General features: G+C 47.4%; 1 protein-coding gene across 2 annotated transcripts; it reads left to right on the top strand.

Annotated features, from left to right (window-relative positions):
• Positions 1-39: 39 nt before the first annotated feature.
• Positions 40-14,618, top strand: LOC102575226 (tripartite motif-containing protein 10). Of its 2 annotated transcripts, XM_059714269.1 has the most exons (9): positions 40-423; positions 1,805-1,989; positions 2,720-3,230; positions 4,979-5,074; positions 7,648-7,878; positions 9,951-9,973; positions 10,548-10,663; positions 12,340-12,396; positions 13,307-14,618. In XM_059714269.1, the coding sequence occupies exons 3-9, from the start codon at positions 2,814-2,816 to the stop codon at positions 13,822-13,824; spliced, it is 1,458 nt and encodes a 485-aa protein (XP_059570252.1). In that variant the 5' UTR covers positions 40-423; positions 1,805-1,989; positions 2,720-2,813; the 3' UTR covers positions 13,825-14,618. The 2 variants fall into 2 exon arrangements, with proteins under 2 accessions (XP_059570252.1, XP_059570254.1); XM_059714271.1 differs by lacking the exon at positions 1,805-1,989.
• Positions 14,619-18,607: the final 3,989 nt, after the last annotated feature.

Below are 18,607 nucleotides of genomic sequence, written 5' to 3' on the forward strand. Positions count from 1 at the left end.
CCAGCCTGCCTGCTTTTTTTGGGACATCAGGAAGAGAAACCTGCTTTGTCATATTCCCTTCAAGGATCTGTGGTCCTTTACTAAGTTTCACCCATTGAAGTGTTTTTGCTTTATGTTTCTGGATTATTTCAGAGACCTGGTGCCTGTCCAACTGTGGGCACAATTTGTACCAAGTTTGCATTGCCCAGTGCTGGGAGAAATCAGCTACAGCCTGCTCCTGCCCTTGGTGTAGAGAAATTGCCCAGCGGAGAAACATCAGGCCAAGCAGAGAGGTGGTGAGAGTGATAGAAATGCCCAGATGGCTGAGATCCCCGGCAGAAATGGGAGCGCCAGGAGGAGAGAGAGTGTGAGAGACACCAGGAGCCCCTGAAACTCTTCTGTGCCTAGGATCAAAGTCCTGTCTGTGTGTGCAAGGGATCTCAGGTATGCAGAGGTCAGGCTGTGGTTTCCATAGAGGAAGCTGGTCAAGGACATATCTGGAAAGTATATTTGGTCTGTATTGCTGATGTTTAACTATCACTGCAGTTCCCCCATAGCACTAAATTCCTTGTCCTCTGATTGCGACTAAGTCTCAGGTCAGCAAGGCAACGGGCAGCTGAAACCAACTTGAACTTTCTGTTTGTCCAAGTTCTGATCCCACCTCTGCTCTCGGTGTCTGGGAGCAGAGCTGGAAGATAAACCTGCAAAAGAGGAAAATGACCACGCCAGCAGTCGATTGCTGCTGACAGAAGCTGAAGTGAGTTCTTGTGCAGAGCACAAGAGATTCAGCTCTAGTTGCTCTTCATGGCTTATCTGTTGGCCATTAACAAAATAAAAAGCCATGTACAAGAGTGGTTCTCAATGGTTTTAGACTTCGGGCCCACCTGAGAAAATGCCAGCTCTGAGCTTTCACTCATTTTTGGACTATGGAAATAGAGCAATTCTTCTGTTGCAGAGAACTCAGACTGGAGCAGGTCAGAAAGTTTGTAATACTATGGATTCTTGTTTGAAATCTCTGGGATTATCTTGTGAGTCATGTGCAGGTGTTTGCACACTTAACAGTGCTAAAATTGTGTGGCGCCCACAGCACCTTTAAAAGGATCTCTCAGAACTTGGCTGAACATCACTAGTATATGATCAGGTTTGACTCTGCACAGCTGGATAGCTTGCATTCACATATATGCCTGAGCAAAACTGGCTAGATACTCGGCTCCAGGCAGGCCAAGTTCATTTGGCTCATAGTCCGCAAAGGACAGTTGAAGGGTGTGCATGTGTGGCCATATCAGGTGAGCCTTTGCTGGTATTTCTAGAGCAACTGGGGCTTCTTCAATTTACAGCAGGTGCAATGGTGCTGTGTGTGCCATTCCAGTAGCCAAGTGGAGCTGGAGCACAGAGTGAGCATGGTACCCACTCATCTCCCTAGCTGCGTCCCCTGAATGTCATTAGACTGTTGGCCATGTGTGTATAAGATGAGGATGCACAAAGTATTCTGCTCAATCTATGATGCTCTTACTCTGTGTATATTCAGGGACCTAGTTCTACTAGGTTTTACACCACTTAGGCAATGCAGTTTGGCCTTGACGTTGTTGAGAATTGTGCCCAGTGCATGTAGAATGCCCTCCTTCTCTTTTTGAAAGTTAGCTGGAAAGCGCCATCCAAACTAGGGTCAGCTCCTCCCAGCCTGTGTTTAGGGCTGATTTTGCCTGTGACCCTGGTTCTGGTTTCACTCTGGGTGGTGCTATAAAAAGCACTGTTATTCTTTCCTCCATACCACTGACACCACGTGATATTTAGTCACTGTTGTACTTGCTCTTGCTGGCTGCAGAGAGCATCACGTCGTTTTATTTCCTGGAAATCACCAAAGTTGCAGTCAAGACAGAAGGGCAGAGAGAGAGAGAAGCTTATGACTCCAGATAAAACTGGAAATATGACTTTATCGATGCACTTTCTGGATTGCTTTCAATTCTAAGAAAAGAAACAGCACATCTTGGCATCTGGAACTGCTAAGTAGTAAGTGTGTGAATGGCTACTAGAGGCCTGGGTAGCCGGGCCAGCTGTGCTAGAACCTCAATGATCTCATCTGCCCCAAAATTAAAAAAGGGAAAAAAATGGCATTTTAGCTGGGCCAAGTACCCCATGCTCAGAGGGACTGCCAGGGCTTTGAATGAAGTACAGACCACAATATGGGGATGGATGTAGCATGCTGAAACCCCAAGGCAGGCCTGCAGGGGTGGCTGTCATTCTTGTGTCCCCTCTAAACTGGCATCCAGGGCTGGTGCCTTTGTCACCACCTTTAGGTAGGCTACTGGGCAGTGGGCAACTGTCTGTTTGCATTCCCCAGGCAGTAAGTACACTTTAACTCTCTAGGCACAGGAATAAGGAGTCAGACCTTCCAGCTGAAATTTGAATTTCTGCTTTAGTAATGGCTTGTCTATGTGCAATTCACCCGGAGTAGGGTGGATATCAATGGGTAGAAGCCTTTTGATTTGCTATGGGGGACAGAGCTAGTGTGAAGCCTTTTGCACTTTGATTGTGTGGGTTGGCAGAGAGTTACCCATGTAGCATTGCATCTGTCCCCTCTACACACTGTAGAATCATCAAGTCAATGGATTACCACACAGTGGAAGAGGTGGGGAGTCTCTCTCTAGGGCAGAAGGGTTGAAAATTGCCTTGCCTTGGGGTGCATTTTCTAGGCTAACACGTCTAACGGCATAACCAGAGCTCATTTTCTATGTGACAGAAAACAGCTGATACGTTACGGAAAGAGTCTTTGCGTTGCTGGCTCTAAGGCATAGAAAGATCAGATAAGAAGAACCCCAGAGATCTCAGCAGTTATGGCCTCACTGATTCCTGACTGGGAGATCCAAGATGAAACCAAGTGTCCCATCTGCCTGGAGTACTTCACAGACCCAGTGAGTGTTGAGTGTGGACACAACTTCTGCCGGAGCTGCATCTCTCAGTGCTGTGAGCAGCTTCACCGCATGGAGTGTCCCATCTGCAGAGGCCAGATCCAGAAAAAACACTTCCGGCCCAACTGGGACCTGGCAAATATAGTAGGGAAAGTTAGACAGTGGGACTCCAGCCGGAGCAGTGTCGAAGAAGCAGAGGTGAACCTATGTGTGAAACACAAGAAAAGCCTGGATCTGTTCTGTGAGGAGGACAGGGAAGCCGTGTGCGTGGTGTGTGAGAGATCTCCGGAGCACAGCTCTCACACCGTGCTGCTGCTGGAAGAGGCTGCCCAGAAATGCAAGGTAGGGAACACCATGCATCCTGTACAGTTTCTCTTTTCAATTGCACAGTAGTGTAGATTCTCCTCCCTGGAATTTCGTGCTGTCTCTGAGCCCCCGAATGTCCCTGTTCTCTGGCTCCATCCAAGCTTGTCCCCTGCTGGACCCCTCACTCCAGGCAGTTGTGGTTAGCAGTGCTGTCTCAGCATTTCAGTACCACACTGTCCATTAAAAAGAATAAAGCGTGAGGCATTTCCTTCAAGAAGGTGCCTCTGTCAAGAATGAATGGAACAAGATAATCACCCACGTCCCTGATGATTCATGTGATGATTCATGTGATGTCCCTGATGTGAGTTTTGTAAGGTTCCTGAGATAACAGCAGTGCTGTAGCTGTAAATGTAGCTGTAGCTATGGACAGATGAGGGTAAGAGCCAGCAATCCTGGGTTTGTGGGTCAGTGGACAAATCTGGGGTTTCCTTTGGTGGAGAGTGAGCAGGGAGCTTTACCAAAAAGAAAAGCTGTTCAGGTGGTGCTAAAAAGGACCAGGGTTCATTGCTTGTCTCTGGTGCAGATACCTTGTGCAAACATCATTCAGGGCCCGTGTTTCCAAGAGTTTACTGCGCAACAGAGGAAAGAGCGTCGGTTGTGTTTGTGTCACTCGGCTCAATCCCAATGAGAAAGTAAGAGTCCAAAAATATCCTGAAATCACTCAGATATCAAGACTGGCAATTTTGATTTTGCGTATTAGGCTTCCTGAATTGTTACTGCCAATAGCACTGACTAGTGAAAGAGTCCCAAGGGATCCTGGCGGATTAGTTTCAGAAACTGGCCATCATTTCCTCCAATCAATGGTGTTAAGTTGGAAAGAACTCAGTCAGACACTAAATCATAGCAATGTAGCATTTTATTTGTAGCTAAAGGTACCAGACATGAACACAGCTGTATTCTTTCTCCCTCTAGTGCTAAGATTATAGAGAGAAGTTTATGAGAACCGCTGCTCAGGAAAGGAATGTCTTCTCCTGTGAAAAGCGTCCTCTGCTTTCATTTTTTGAATTAGGGGGTTAGGGGTTAAGTGGGTGGGCAGGGGGCGGGAGGGGTTGTTCCTTAAGAAAATGTCATGGAGTTATAGACACTAAGGGCTGGAAGGGACCTGGAAAGTTCATCTAGTGCAACCCCCCTGTTCTGGGTAGGAATACTGCTGAGATCAAATGATCCCAGCAAGGTGTCTGTCCAGTCTCCTCTTGAAGTCTCCCGAGGTTGGGGATGCACCACCTCCTTGGGAAGTCTATTCCAGGTTCTGGTCACCTTTACCATAAAGGAGTGCTTCCTTGCATCCAACCTGAAACCATCCTCTAACCACTTATGGTCATTGCTGCTTGTCCTCCCCTGGGGTGCCCTAGTGAAGAGTTTTTCTCCCGACTCCTGATATTCACCCCTTACATACTTATAGGCGGCCACCAAGTCCCCCACAGTCTTCTCTTCCCCAAGCTGAACAGTCCCAGATCCCTTAGTCTTTCTTCCACGGTAGTGCAATCCATAATGTTTTATTTAACAAAAATAGGTATTTTCCATAAAAAAGAGGTTTAGAAATGCAGGAAAAAAATACTAGATCTATTGATGAGGCAGCCACTGTCTCTGCACTGTTTCAGCTGATCCTTTAGTTCAGGCTTATGAGTGTAGAAGCAGAATCCCAGGAGGTAGTTCTTTGAGCTGGTAGCTAATTTATTGTTGTTACACCACTAAAATTTACACACATTTTCCCCTTTGTTAAGGAACAAATTCAGACCCACCTGCAGACTCTGAAGGGAGAGCGAGAGAAGCTCAAAGAATTTCAAGTGCGTGGAGAAAGGGAAAGCCAGGAGTGGATGGTAAGTTCCCGTAGTCAATACCCAGCTGATAGCTGAGTATATGGTGTCTCGTGTTTTAACTGTGTGTTTCTGGAGACCCATGCAATCACACACATACGGTATTATATATAAAGAAACACATCCAACATTTTTGGATATGTTTCTTTATATATAATACTGTATGTGTGTGATTGCATACAGACAGCCTTTTTCTCCATGTGTCTGTGCATACACATGTGTGTGTGTGTTTCTTGTATCTTTGTGTGTATACAGCAATTGTGTGCCCATATTTCTATGTGAATGCATACAGGGTTTAATCCAGGATTGTCCTTTACATGTGCACAAAGGGATAAGAACACATTTGCTCCTCTTTCTGGGCTACCCACATCACTGAGTACAGTGCCCCCCTGCATGAAGTGCCCTTACTGTTGGGATTCTCTTCTTACTCCCATGCAACTGGGTGGGGAGGCAACACAGCCTGGCTTCCAGCCTTTAAATAGGCTGGCCAACATAGCTAAGTCAGCAAAGAAAATCATGTCTGGCTCAGATTCCTCCTCACCATAGGAAGCAGAGATCAAACTGTGACTCTTATTCAGGGCAGAATGTGAAGGAATGGTGCAGCCACTAATAAGGGTTAGATCCTACATTTCAATCTCTGCTTGCAATTCTGCACTTCATGTGTGCATGCTTATATTTGTGCACATTATGTGTGTGTGTATGTGTGCTTGCAGTGCCTGTACAGATACCTTTCTACAGATCTTTGGAGTTTTATGTACTATTTTTGTGTGCTCCAAAAAGTTTTATGTACTATGTTTTGTGTGTGTACACACGTACTATTTGTGTGTGTCTATGTATACACTGTCTCTTTATATAAGCTTACTATGTGGAGATACACAAGCTGTTTGAGCTTGTATACTCTGCATATTTGTATACACATGGGGGTGTGTGTGCAAGCATGCATGCATGTGTGCGTACAGTGTTCTGTGTGTGTTACTGAGACCAAGCCTATGCTGCAGTTAGGAAGTTTGGCTATAACCTTTGTCAGGGGTCATCGTGGAGCCCTTGGCCCAGCTGAATGAGCATTCGTGGTCATTTGGCCAGGTGCCGGGGGACTGGAAACTGGCTAATGTGGTCCCAGTTTTCAAGAAAGGGAGGAAGGAGGACCCAAGTAACTATAGGTCTGTAAGCCTCACCTCGGTGCTCGGGAAGATCTTGGAGAGAATCATCAAGGAGCACATTTGTGGGGGGCCTGCAGGGGAGATCATGCTCAGGGGCAACCAGCATGGGTTCATCAAAGGCAGGCCCTGCCTGACCAACCTGATTGCCTTCTATGACCAGGTAACTAAATCCTTGGATGATGGTGTTGCTGTGGACATAGTCTTTCTAGACTTTAAGAAGGCCTTTGACACTGTCTCTCACCCCATCCTCATCAATAAATTAAGCAACTGTGGCATTGATGCCTACACCATTGGATGGGTAAAAAAATGGCTGATGGGGTGCACCCAGAGAGTAGTGGTGGACAGGTCGTACTCAACCTGGCGAGATGTGAGCAGTGGGGTCCCCAAGGGCTCAGTCCTCGGGCCCGCACTGTTTAACATCTTTATCAGCGACTTGGATGAGGGGGTTGAAAGCACGCTGTCCAAGTTTGCTGATGACAGTAAGATGTGGGGTGAGGTGGGTACACTTGAAGGGAGAGAGAGGCTGCAACTAGATTTAGACCGACTACAAAAGTGGGCAGATGAGAATAGGATGGGGTTCAATGTAGATAAATGCAGGGTGCTGCACCTATTCTCCCCAGCACCACCTGTGGTGATGAGGAACAATGGTAATACGCTGATGGAGAATAGGTGTAGGTTACAGATCAGGAGGCAATATTATACAGTTAGGGTGGCCAAAATCTGGAACCAGCTTCCCAGGGAAGTGGTCCTCACCCCTACCTTGGGCAAATTCAAGGAGAGGTTGGATGGTCACCTGTCTGGGGTCTTGTGAACCAAGCATTCATTCCTGCCTGTGGCAGGGGGTCAGGCTAGATGATCTGTTCAGGTCCCTCCTGACCCTAGCTACTATGGAACTATGAAACCTTAACAAGCTCAGGTAATGAGAGCAGTGAAGGTGTGGCAACAAACCAGCTTCAGCTTGTGTTGTCCAAGCTTGCCTAAGACCCTGGATGTGTATCTGGGTGGTTAGCTTCTGGTTACAGTGTAGACTCTGTGTGTGTGTGTGTGTGTGTGGATACACATGTGCACATGTGTTCACAGTCTCCAGGTGTATGTGCATCCAACAGTGCAGTTTTGAATCCTACCTCCTGCAGTCGTCTGCTGTATGAGAAGGATGGGGATGGCCACAGGCCAGTGCGAATGGAAGACCATAATTCTCCCAGCACTCACAGGTTCTTGACAGACCTTGTGCAATCTGGAGAGCTCCTGAAAATGCCAACTCTGGAAGGGGCTTCTTAGCAAATCTCTTTTCCTGCTTACACAGGAATAGGATTCAGTTCCCCTGCTCTCCCTACCAGGCTCTGTGAAGTGTCCCAGGCTTTCACCAGACTTTTCTAACCTGCCCTCTCCCTTGTCATTTGTGTTTGTTCATTCTAGGAAGGGACAGAAGCTGACAAGCAGGAGATGGTGTCTGAATTTCAGCAACTGCACCAGTTCTTGCAACAGCAAGAGCACCACCTGCTGGCACACCTGGAACAACTGCAGGAGGAAATTAGAAAGAAGAAAACTGAAACATTCATCCAGCTCTCTGAGGAGATTTCCCATTTCACTGACCTGATCACTGAGGTGGAGGGGAAGTGCCAGCAGCCAGTGAGTGAGCTGCTGCAGGTGAGATTGCACTAGAGAAACCCCAAAGCCCTCCCCACGGACGGAGGGAAGAATGCTGCCCTGTGCATTCAGGACTTGTTCCCACCTCTCTTGCTATGTTTGCAATCATGAAAGCCCTGGAGCTGGTGGATAGTAGTGAGAGTTGCTAGTGGAGGATTCGGTTACAGCTCCTGGACTCCAGAATTTACTCCTTCATCAACTTGCCCCAGTTTGGCTGAGAAATGTCAAATCAGTGACCTGAAGCAGGGGTTGATGTTTGAGTTAGTAGTATGAGGAGGGCAGAGACAAGTAGACAAGTCTTCAAAAAGGCTAGATAATCATCTAGCCGGGGTCATTTGAGCCCAGCATTCTTTTCTGGCCATGGCAGGGGGTCGGACTTGATGATCTGCTCAGGTCCTCTCCAACCCTACCAACTATGAAACTAAGCTATGAAGAATTTAGGAGAACACTTCCTTTTATTCCTGTTTATCAGCTCAATAGCAACAATAGGAATGAATTAGGTCTTGGCAGGGGTTTAGGTTGTAGCCGTGTTGGTCTAAGGACATAGGCAGACAAGGTTCCTTGGGTGAATTTGATATCTTTTATTAGACCAACCCAAATAGTTGGAGACTATTTATTAAGCAAGCTTTCGGGTTCAAAAACCCTTCGTCAGGCTAAACCCTTTGTTTAGGTCTTGGCACTCATTCAGTTTCTGTTGTTCAGTGTTTGCCAAATATTGGGTAAGGTTTCCTTGGTTGTGTTTAGAGTGTTTAGGACTCCAAGGTGGTCTCTCATCCCAGTATGACCTAGGCCCAGCATGGCTGAGCTTCCAGGATCAGGTGCATTCAGTCTGGCATGGCTGCTCATTGCGAGTGAGCTAGGGAATGGGTGCTTTGCTATGCCCCCCTCATAGGGCCTGAGTCCTGTGGATCAAGGGATGCTGTTTTCCTGCTGGACTAGCTGTTGAGGTGTTTTCATGGGACTTGCGAAGCCCAAGTCCCAGCCCTGGCAGAAACTCTCTAAGTAACCATGGGCGAGTTACTCAAGCCCTGATCCTCCCAAATTATTCATGATTAGAACCACAAAGTCATGTATGCTCCTAATTGCCCTTTGATTTGAACCAGGAATTAATGTTCTAAATACTGAGGATTTGGGCCTAGGCGCCTCTCTCCTATTTACATGCATGTGAATCAAGAAGCTAAGTATTTCAGGGCACCTGAGCTTCAGTCTTAGTGCTGGAGAGCCAATGTGAACTCAGGCTCACTGAAAACTCATTGAACTTTTTGTCTTTATACCCTGACTGGAAATAGCAGATTACTACCCCCATTTCACAGGAAGAGTCAGGGCACAGAGAGTAAATTATCTCCTACAAGGTCACACGGGAAGTGTCTGGTAGGCCAATGAATGGATAAACCCTTCTTTGAATGTTTTAAGTCCAAGGGTATAAATTATTGCCAGTGTCACAAGGACTTCTGAAGGGGGCAAAGAAAATATTCCCTTTTTCATTATTAACCTCCAGACTATAAGATATGTAGGTGGGCATGAATCAAATGCATTGTCACAAAACATTATTTTTGCTTGTGTTAATGTATGCAAAATCTGCCATATATGTTTATCTGCTTCTACCACAACAGCACCTGACAACCTCATAGGTACTAATGAATCCATCCCCATGAGCCACTGTGTGTTAAGAACAATTATCCTTGCTACATGGATGGGGAACAGAGGTGCAGAGAACAACCCAGATGACTTGCAGAGCCAAGGACTAAACATCTCTGGGAATGAAAAATGTTTTTACCAGCAGTCTTCCATTTCTACAGAGGTGGCTGACCACATTGGCCAAGAAAGACCTTAAGTTAACTGCTAGGAATGGAGCTCTGCTAACTACAGCACCATCAGTATAGATTAACTGGGTCCCAACTCTAGCTCCTGCTGTTTTAAATTATTGAAGAATTATTGGCTTGCTCTGCAGAGAGGCAGAGATGGTCAGGGGCTGACAAGAATTATTGTTATTTGTCATACTGTCAAGAGCAGGAAGAATCCCGTGTGTATAGCATGCGAGACCTAACTTCTCTCTCTTTTCCCTCTTCTAGGATTTCAGAAGCACTTTGACCAGGTGTGTTCCTTCTTCTCATTCCTTGTAACGCTTCATTTGGAGTCTGGTTAGTTCTTAGTAGCTATTAATTTAATTTATCAGTAATCATTGCATGGAAGCCAAGGATTGAACTGGCTGCAGTCCATCATTTGCTTTCCTGTCCTCTGAAGTGATCTCTCTTCAAGTCACAGATGAAGCAAATTAGGAGTGTTGGCGATAAGAGGAGGGAAGCATGTAGTGGCGATATGCAGGCTCTCTGCTCAGGCGATGGGCAGCAGGCAGGAGGGGAGCTGCTTCCCAGCTGGTGCAATAAGCTGTGGGGGGAACCCCACCCCCAATGGTGTGATTGGCCGTGGGGGAACCTCCCCCGTCACTAACTGGTCGCTGGGGGGGTGCACATGGCCCTCCTGACTAAGGTGGCACCAGTCTCCCATGAAAGCATGCAGTGTCATGGACTTGGGTGGTGTCTCCTCTGAGGCTGGAATGCAGAGAGGAATTCAACCCCTAGGCACCTCAACCTGGCAGTTTCCACTGGCATGAAATTCAGTGTAGAAAGTCGATAAAATGAAGAAGAAACCATTCTGTTCCTCTTCAGGTGCGAGAAGGCGAAGTTGCAACAGTTGGTGGGTGTTTCTCCTGAGCTGGAAAAGAGAGTTGTCAATTCCTACCGGATCAATAAAGCTCTGAAAGAGACTCTGAAGACTTTTAAAGGTACAGAGGAAGGGGAAGGGAGGCATGTTTCTGTAACTGCAGGAGAAGAGGAGCTTTGACCAATTAGCTACTAACACTCCATGAGGACATTAAATCACAGTACAGTTTCTGAATTAGAAGAGGGGATGGGGGATTTTTCTGGGGCAATCACTAAAAAAGGAACTGCTTTTTCCCACAACATGTAATAAAACTCTGGAGCTCATTGCCATAAGCTGTTGTGGAAACTGACAGTTTAACCAGATTCAAAAAGGGATTGGGCAAATTCTTGGAGGAAAGGTACATCAATAGCTATTGAGCATTGGGGTTAGGGATACAGCCTCTGAATCAAAACTTCCTAGACCCTAAATGCTGGAGGCTGGAAGTGGAAGAGGAATGGGTGGGGGGAACCCTGGTCATACCCATCTCTTTCTTCTTTTCAGCATTCACTCTCTGCCCCTGTGTGACACAGGACACTGGGCAGGGTGGACCTATGGCGTGGCCTAGTAAATGGCAGTTCTTATGTTCTTAATAGAAACAATGATCAAGAAACACAGATAGGATAAAAATAAATATGTGCATATGAATCTGATTCACTGGTCATAATGACCTGATCATCTTAAGTCAGGGATCAGCAGTCCATGGGCCACAGGCTGGGCCTGGCCTCTGAGATTTTATCTAGCCTGCCAAATATATTTGCATGAGAAGGCACCAATTAGTTGCCGCCTCCATGAAACACCACCTCCAGCCCTCTGCTTCCATCAATAGCTACCTCTGGCCCCAAGAGGACCAAGCTGTGCTAATTCACCTCTTCCCTGCTAGTGGAAGGTTGCTGATCCCTGTCCTAAGTCACAAAAGGCGAGAACCAAGTGACAGAAACAATGTCACATTTTCCCATGGGATAGTGTGTAACAGGCCTAACTTTTGTTTATGAATGAATAGCAACAGTTTAGGAAGAGTGCACAGCCTGCCCAAGAGGGTAGGTAAATGCTCAGCTGCTGATTACCCTGCACTGAGCTCCATGGTGCTGCAGCAGCACTGCTTGCTAGTTCAAAGCTAACTTGGGCATGTGTTACTACATTGCAGCCCAAGCAGTGACTGCAGTGTAGACATGCCCTGCGAGGAATTCGGCACACCCAGTGCTAAGAGCTGGAGGACACATGGCAGAGTCTGGGCCCCTGGGACCTCAGTAGACTTGACCCTCAGCAGTCGAGGGGCAAACAAGGCCTGTGCTGACACAGCCTTGTTTGCCCTGAGTCCGCTTGCTGGCAGCTGCTTGCATGACCTCTGCAACAGCAAGTGGCTGTGGCCAATGGAGGCTTGCCCTACTGCTGCCATTGTGGTGGCCACTGCAGTGGCCACCATGATTGTCCTTATGCTCATGGCTGCTGTACTGGCTCTGACAGTAGTCTTGTGGATCCCGCCTATGGAGGAGCCCCCAGTCCAGTTCCAGCCCCGGGCACGGGGCGAGTTCGACAGCCTGTACCGACCTGTCCTGAAAGGACTAGATTACTTCAGTAATCCCATTGTGCAGAGTGTTTCTTTGTTACATTTCCCTTTGATCATACTATGAAGTCTGTATTTCATTATTCTCCCTCTTCCTTTTCCTCTGTTCATGTTTGTAGTTAATCATAATCATTTTTAATTGGAGAAATATCGTAAGAGTCACAAACAGCATGCAATATCATTCCCTTCTCTAGGCACTCTGCTCCTTGAACTGGAGAAAGACCAGGGTGTAGAAAAAAGAAGCAGAAAAGGTGAGTTTCTAGGAGCAATCTCTTTCTTAGAAAACTTAAATCTAGTATTGTATGTATGGCTCAAAAAATATGAGTAAATGGAAAGTGCCATAATTTTTTGTAAAAAACAGCAAATACTTATAATTTTTCACAAAAACAAAAAAACAAAACAACCCCTCCCCTGAAATTCTTCTGGTTTTTGAAAGCCATTTCTAGTAAAGCTTCAGTTTTTAGTACTTTGGAGTGCAAAAAAAGCAAAGGCTTTCAACAGTAGGGAATAAGCACTACAAATAAGATTGGGGGGGGGGGGGGGCAGGTTAGATTTGGATGTTCCAGCTAAATAACTGTTGGGCAGGGTGACATGCCGTGGAGAAGAAGGGGTACTGTGCCTCATGTGATAGACACCTGTGCCTCTCCCCAGTGTCAAGGAATTGGTAAGGCAACACATTGGGAAATCCTGAACTAAATGCAACTGTGCTACTGGTCCTGAAGAGGATAATAGCTAGCACTTGGTTTAGCTGCTCTGCCATGTACTTTCAGTCTAAGAAATTCTTGCCCTTAGACTTCCTTTCTCTCCATTGAGCCTGTTTTGGAAGATTTGGTAATATCCTTCCCTCGGTATCGGAGCACTGCTGCTCCTATAGCACAATCATTATGATGTGAGCTTGATAAATGACACTTTGAAATCGCTCTAGCAAGGGAGGAGGCAGAGAGGCAGCTTTGCAGTGAGAGCAGTGTCTCTAGGGCCTGGTGGGAAGGAGCTGCAGTGACATTCCTGCCCAGGCCCACTGCCTGGGTTGCAGTCCCAAGAGGTAGGGGATCGGGGGGATGTCCCAGTCAGCAAAGGACTGCTGGGGAAGGTGAGGGATGATTCCAGCCTCCTTCAGGACTGAAATCTCCTTATACGCTAATTTTCCATCTTTCTCAACAGCAAATATAACTCTGGATCCAAAGACGGTTCATCCCTGCCTCCTCTTATCTGAGGATCTGAAAAGCGTGAGATTGGCGGACATTAAGCAGAAACTTCCCAACAATCCTGAGAGATTTAACACTGATTACTGTGTGCTGGGCCAGGAGGGATTCACCTCGGGGAGGCATTACTGGGAGGTAGATGTAGGTGTCTGGGGAGCTTGGGCTATAGGGGTTGCCACAGAGTCTGTGAAGAGGAAGGGGCAGCTCAGCCTGAGCCCTGAGCAGGGGACCTGGGCTATACGCTACTGCTGGGGCCAGTTCTTGGCTCTCACCTCCCCTGAGACCCCTTTCACCCTGTGCCAGGTCCCTAGGAGAATCCGAGTCTTTCTGGACTACGAAGCAGGACAGGTGGTATTTTTGGATGCTGACAGTGAGGCTGCCATCTTCCTTTTTCCAACTACCTCTTTCACTGGAAAGAGAATTGTCCCTTTCTTTTGGCTGTGGGACAGAGGCTGCCAGCTAAGACTATGCCCCTGAAAGACCAGACTACTTGAGCCCACCCTGACATACTGCATCACTTCCTTATTTCTCCAATTCTGTAGGTTAAAATGCCTGGGTTAATCTCTGCCCAGACAGTACCTGACAGCATAAAGTCACCTGGAGAGGGTAGAGAAGTATCCAGTGCTCTCCTGCCTCATAGTTTCATAGTTTTATAGTAACTAGGGTTAGGAGGGACCTGAACAGATCATCTAGCCTGACCCCCTGCCACAGGCAGGAATGAATGCTTGGTTCACAAGACCCCAGACAGGTGATCATCCAACCTCCTCTTGAATTTGCCCAAGGTAGGGGTGAGGACCACTGCCATGGGAAGTTGGTTCCAGATTTTGGCCACCCTAACTGTAAAATATTGCCTTCTGATCTCTAATCTAAACCTATTCTCCATCAGCTTATTACTATTGTTCCTTGTCACCCCAGGTGGTGCTGGGGAGAAAAGGGCTCTGCCTATTTGCTGTTGATAGGCACAGCCCTCCCCTGTAGCTCTGCAGGGATCTGGAGGGCTGTAGTTATCTGGAAGGGCAAAAAGGAGGTGCGGCAGTCCCATGAGAAGGAGAGAATAGGAGGGTGGGAGAGCAGATTCATCTTGGTGCCAGTCCACTGATTTTGGGGAAAGGGGAAAGAGACCCAGAGGTTCCCGTGAGAGATCCCTCATTTGCACCAGTTTGAAGACGAGGGGAAATGGATCCTGTATTTTCTCTACCAGATTCTTCCCTAGTTTAATATGCATCCACTCATTTGGAGGAAATAAATCAATTCCCACCTTTGTGATTTCAGTGGGAGCTGCGCTCGTGTTCTGTCACACCTGAATTTGGTTTAATGCAGTTACGTAGAAAAGCTTCCCTCAGCCTATTCCTCGGTTCGGATCCCCCTGCCTGCCAGTGTCTAGTCCTGGCAGCATCAGAGTGCGTCCCTAGAGCTGCTCTCTATCAACAAACAATCCATATGCTCTGTCTGGAAGTCAGGGCTGAGGACAAGTGCTGGATGGACCCAGGGAGGCACATTTGTCCAAAAATAAGTATTTGTGAAGCTGCAGCCTTTTTCAATGCCCTGCCTATCCATGTACTCCTTCTCTGGTGTTAACAGGGAAAGTTCATCAGATCTTGATCTTGTATTTGGGGTACCGCTGCTGCATCCATGTTTCTTTGGTAAGCACAACCTGCCCTAGAGGACAAGTACTACTATGATGTATAGTAGCTGAGATATTCAAGAGGTCAGACCACTCTATATGTGCCTAAAACTGTTCTTGAACCTTCCTCTGAAGGGCCTGGTGCCCACTCACTGGACTCCTGGTGTGACCCAAGCTAGATGGTCTTGTATTGTTGTATCATCTTACCAAATAATTCATTTCTTCATCAATTCCCCTGTGTGTTAGAAAAAGCTACCTAGCCCATGCAGGACATTGTTTTACCGAGCTCATGGGCTCTGCAGGTTTGGCCTTCCTAGAATTTTATGATTATTAAAAAAACAAAACAAAACAACTTTTTAACTTTGGAAAAAAAAAACAACATTAACTCAAGGAGAGCCCAGGCTGAATTCCCACCTTGGGGAAATTTAAACCACATAGCCTATTCCTCCCTCCCCTCCCCTGGAAGGTTCCTAGCTACTGAGCTAGAAGCTGGGAGGGAAGCGCAGCATCAACCCCCTTTCGAGGCTGTGCTACTTTGCAGCAACCAACTGCAGATTCCATTTGGACCCATACTCTAACCCAAGGGTTGTCAACTGGGGCTCCATGTACCCCCCGGGATACTCTGAAAAGACCCAGGTTGTACCTGGGGGACGGAGCACCACCACCGTGCACTGCTGCCTCACAGGAGCTGGCGTGGGGTGAGAGCAGCGGCTTCCTTCGGTGGGCCACACAGGTGCCACCCTGCCGCCACTCCGCCACTTGCTACCCCCTACCTCACCACGTCCGGCTTCTTGCCACCCCTCCCCATTCCATGCCTGGCCGCCCGCCTCCCCCTCTCCCCATCCAGCTGTGTGCTTCCCACCCCTGCCCCAGCACTACACTTATTAAAAAGGGGGCTGCCAGGGATACACTTATTAAAAACGGTTGAAAGCCCCTGCTCTGACCACTTGGTTATAACAGGACAAGCAGGTACCACCTCCTCTTGCTTTTCTAAGTAAAGAAGTGCCCACTGCATCTGCTGTGGAGACCAGTCCTGCTTCTGTGTGTAAGGCTTGCTCGGAGAACATCTACTGGGCTGGGCCCCACCGGGCCCCCTTAGTTCCTGGATCCCAGTCAGGCTCAGCTGAGATCTGGGCACCCTCTAATGAGTGGAGCAGTTCTTGGCATACACAGACATAGCTCTAGGTCCCTGGAGAAGTGCAAGGTGAGATAGTGAGGGGCCCATGGAGTTAGACAGCTCCAGGAATTGGTGGAAGCCTAGCACAAGGGTTTAGGCTCTGATTTTGGTTTTAGGAGCCTAATTTCTGCCAGAGGCCAACATTCGGTGCCTAATTCTTTATTGAATCTAGCACTTAGTCATAAAATGTTGTACACAAGTGGAAATGGGGATCTGAGTTCTCAGTCTGAATTTCAATTGAGTAGTGTCTGCTTCACTGTTTGATTGGCGGGACAGGGAGAAGGGAGGGATGTAATCTTTGTTGTTGTTGTTTTCTTATTTAACTTTCTAACTAGGGTATTGAGAAGATTTTTACAAGGCCTAAAGGCATTCAGAGGCACAGATCCTGTTGACTTTCCACAGAACTCATGCTTCCTAAATCCCTTGGGTGCTTTTGACAAATCTTCCCATGGGTCTATCCCATCTTGTCACGGTGAAAATCCAGCCCTGGTGATCAAATGTCCAGAGGTTTTAAGAGAACAACAAACCCTAAACTGATAAAGGAATAACATAATTGCATACTGTGACCATCAGTGCTCATAATAACTAGCAGGGAACAGCAGACAGGTGGAACTATTTTGGATTTCCAGTGAAACCAGTCCCAATCTGGTTTAAATTGACCATTAGCCAGTCAAATCCTGAGCCTGAAACTTTGTACGCAGTTTGAGCAGTGTTACTTTGTATAATCCTGCTGGCTTGGGTTGCTCCTGGTAGTAAAACTAACAGCATGTGTCAGTAAGGCAGGGCTCATGGTTAGGTGTAAAAGGAGAATTAACTCTATTCCTTCAACAGTTGCTCTTATGGGACACTCTCCTGGTAGAAGGGAGCAGAATTCATGTGTCTATAGGTAGGGTGGGTGGGACATTGGCATGGGCACTGCCATGGTGATACAGACAAGCCCTCAGAGGATTGTACCCAAACCACACCACATCCTCTAGAGGTACAGCAGCATGCATCAGTATGTGTGCTGGTGGGGACCGACAAGCACAGTGCAGCCTAATGGGACTCTCAGCTGCCGGTAAGACCAGACCTGCCCTACCAAGAACGATTTGGCACTGCTCGTGTGGCTAGAAGCATATAAGAAAGGGCACCAGGGCTTGCATTCCTACAAGGAAAAAAACTCAGATCCTGACATGGAGTTTGGGAAAGCTGCAGGACCTGACAGGTGTGTAGAGCAGAACCCACGGTGCACTCCTGCCATGTTAGCTTAGGTCAGTGTTTCTCAACCCATGGGTCATAATAAATGAAAAGTGGGTCACAAGAATACATGAAAGGGTGGAGAACAAACTTCAAAAATGGATTCTCCTTTAAAGGAGAATAATGTGGGAAAATGTGGCTTTTCCTTTTCAGGCTGGCAGAGTTCCAGCTTGCAAGGGGCTGCTTGGGGCCCCCCATGCCCCACACACCCTCCACTGCCCTACACACCCACCTGCTGCTGTACACACTGGGCAGCGGGGGGCTGGGAGCAGTGGGTTGGGAGCGAGGGTCATTGGGGTGGGACTGGCCATGAGTGTTTAGCAAATGGGTCCTGGTAGAAAAGAAGGTTGAGAACCACTGGCTTAGGCTGTGCAGGAAGGTTGCAGATGAGAGCAGGAACCTCTTTTCCCTGTGCCTGATGGAAGGTATTTGTACCTGAAAGCTTGCAAAAACCATGGTTTTCCAACTATTCAGCTGGTCTAGTAAACGATGTCACATTTAGAAAGAAGTTTCTCGCTCAGAGGGTAGTAGAACAATGGAAGAGGTTACCCAGAGCAGTTGTGCAATTTCCATCCTTGACGGTTTTTAAGACCCATCTAGACAAAACTTTGCCTGGGATTATCTAGTTGGGGATAGTCCTGCTTTGGGCAGGGGGCTAGACTAGAAGCACTAGAACAGTGGTTCTCAACCTTTTTTGTACCAGGACCCATCTGTAAACATCCATGGCCAATCCTGGCCCAGTGCCCCTCACTCCTGACCTGCTGCCCCCCACCCCACAGACCAGCACCCCCAGTGCACGGGGCAGGTAGTGGGGATGCAGGGAAGCAGCGGGGGAGGGGGCAAGCAGCCCCTTGCAGGCTGGGACTGCCAAACTGCAAGGGAAAACCCACAGTTTCCCGTGTTTTTCTCCTTTAAAGGAGAATCCATTTTTATAGTGTATTGATCCATTTTTTAAGTTTGTTCACAGCCCGTTCATATGTTCTTGTGACCCACTGGTTGGGACATGCTGCACTAGATGACCTCCTGAGGTCCCTTCTAACCCTAATTTTCTATGATACCCAATGATATCTATGATATTCTGTGTTTTTTTGCTGGAACATTTAAGTAGCTTAAAGAAGAAAATGCCTCCCTTCACACATTTCCCTCCCTTCACCGGCTCCTCCTATCTCTACCCATTGTCTTTTAAACAGCCATTCGTCTGCATTGTGAGATTTCTTGTTATA

The sequence above is a fragment of the Alligator mississippiensis genome, chromosome 11 (genome assembly GCF_030867095.1).
Source record: "Alligator mississippiensis isolate rAllMis1 chromosome 11, rAllMis1, whole genome shotgun sequence".
Classification (NCBI taxonomy): domain Eukaryota; kingdom Metazoa; phylum Chordata; order Crocodylia; family Alligatoridae; genus Alligator; species Alligator mississippiensis.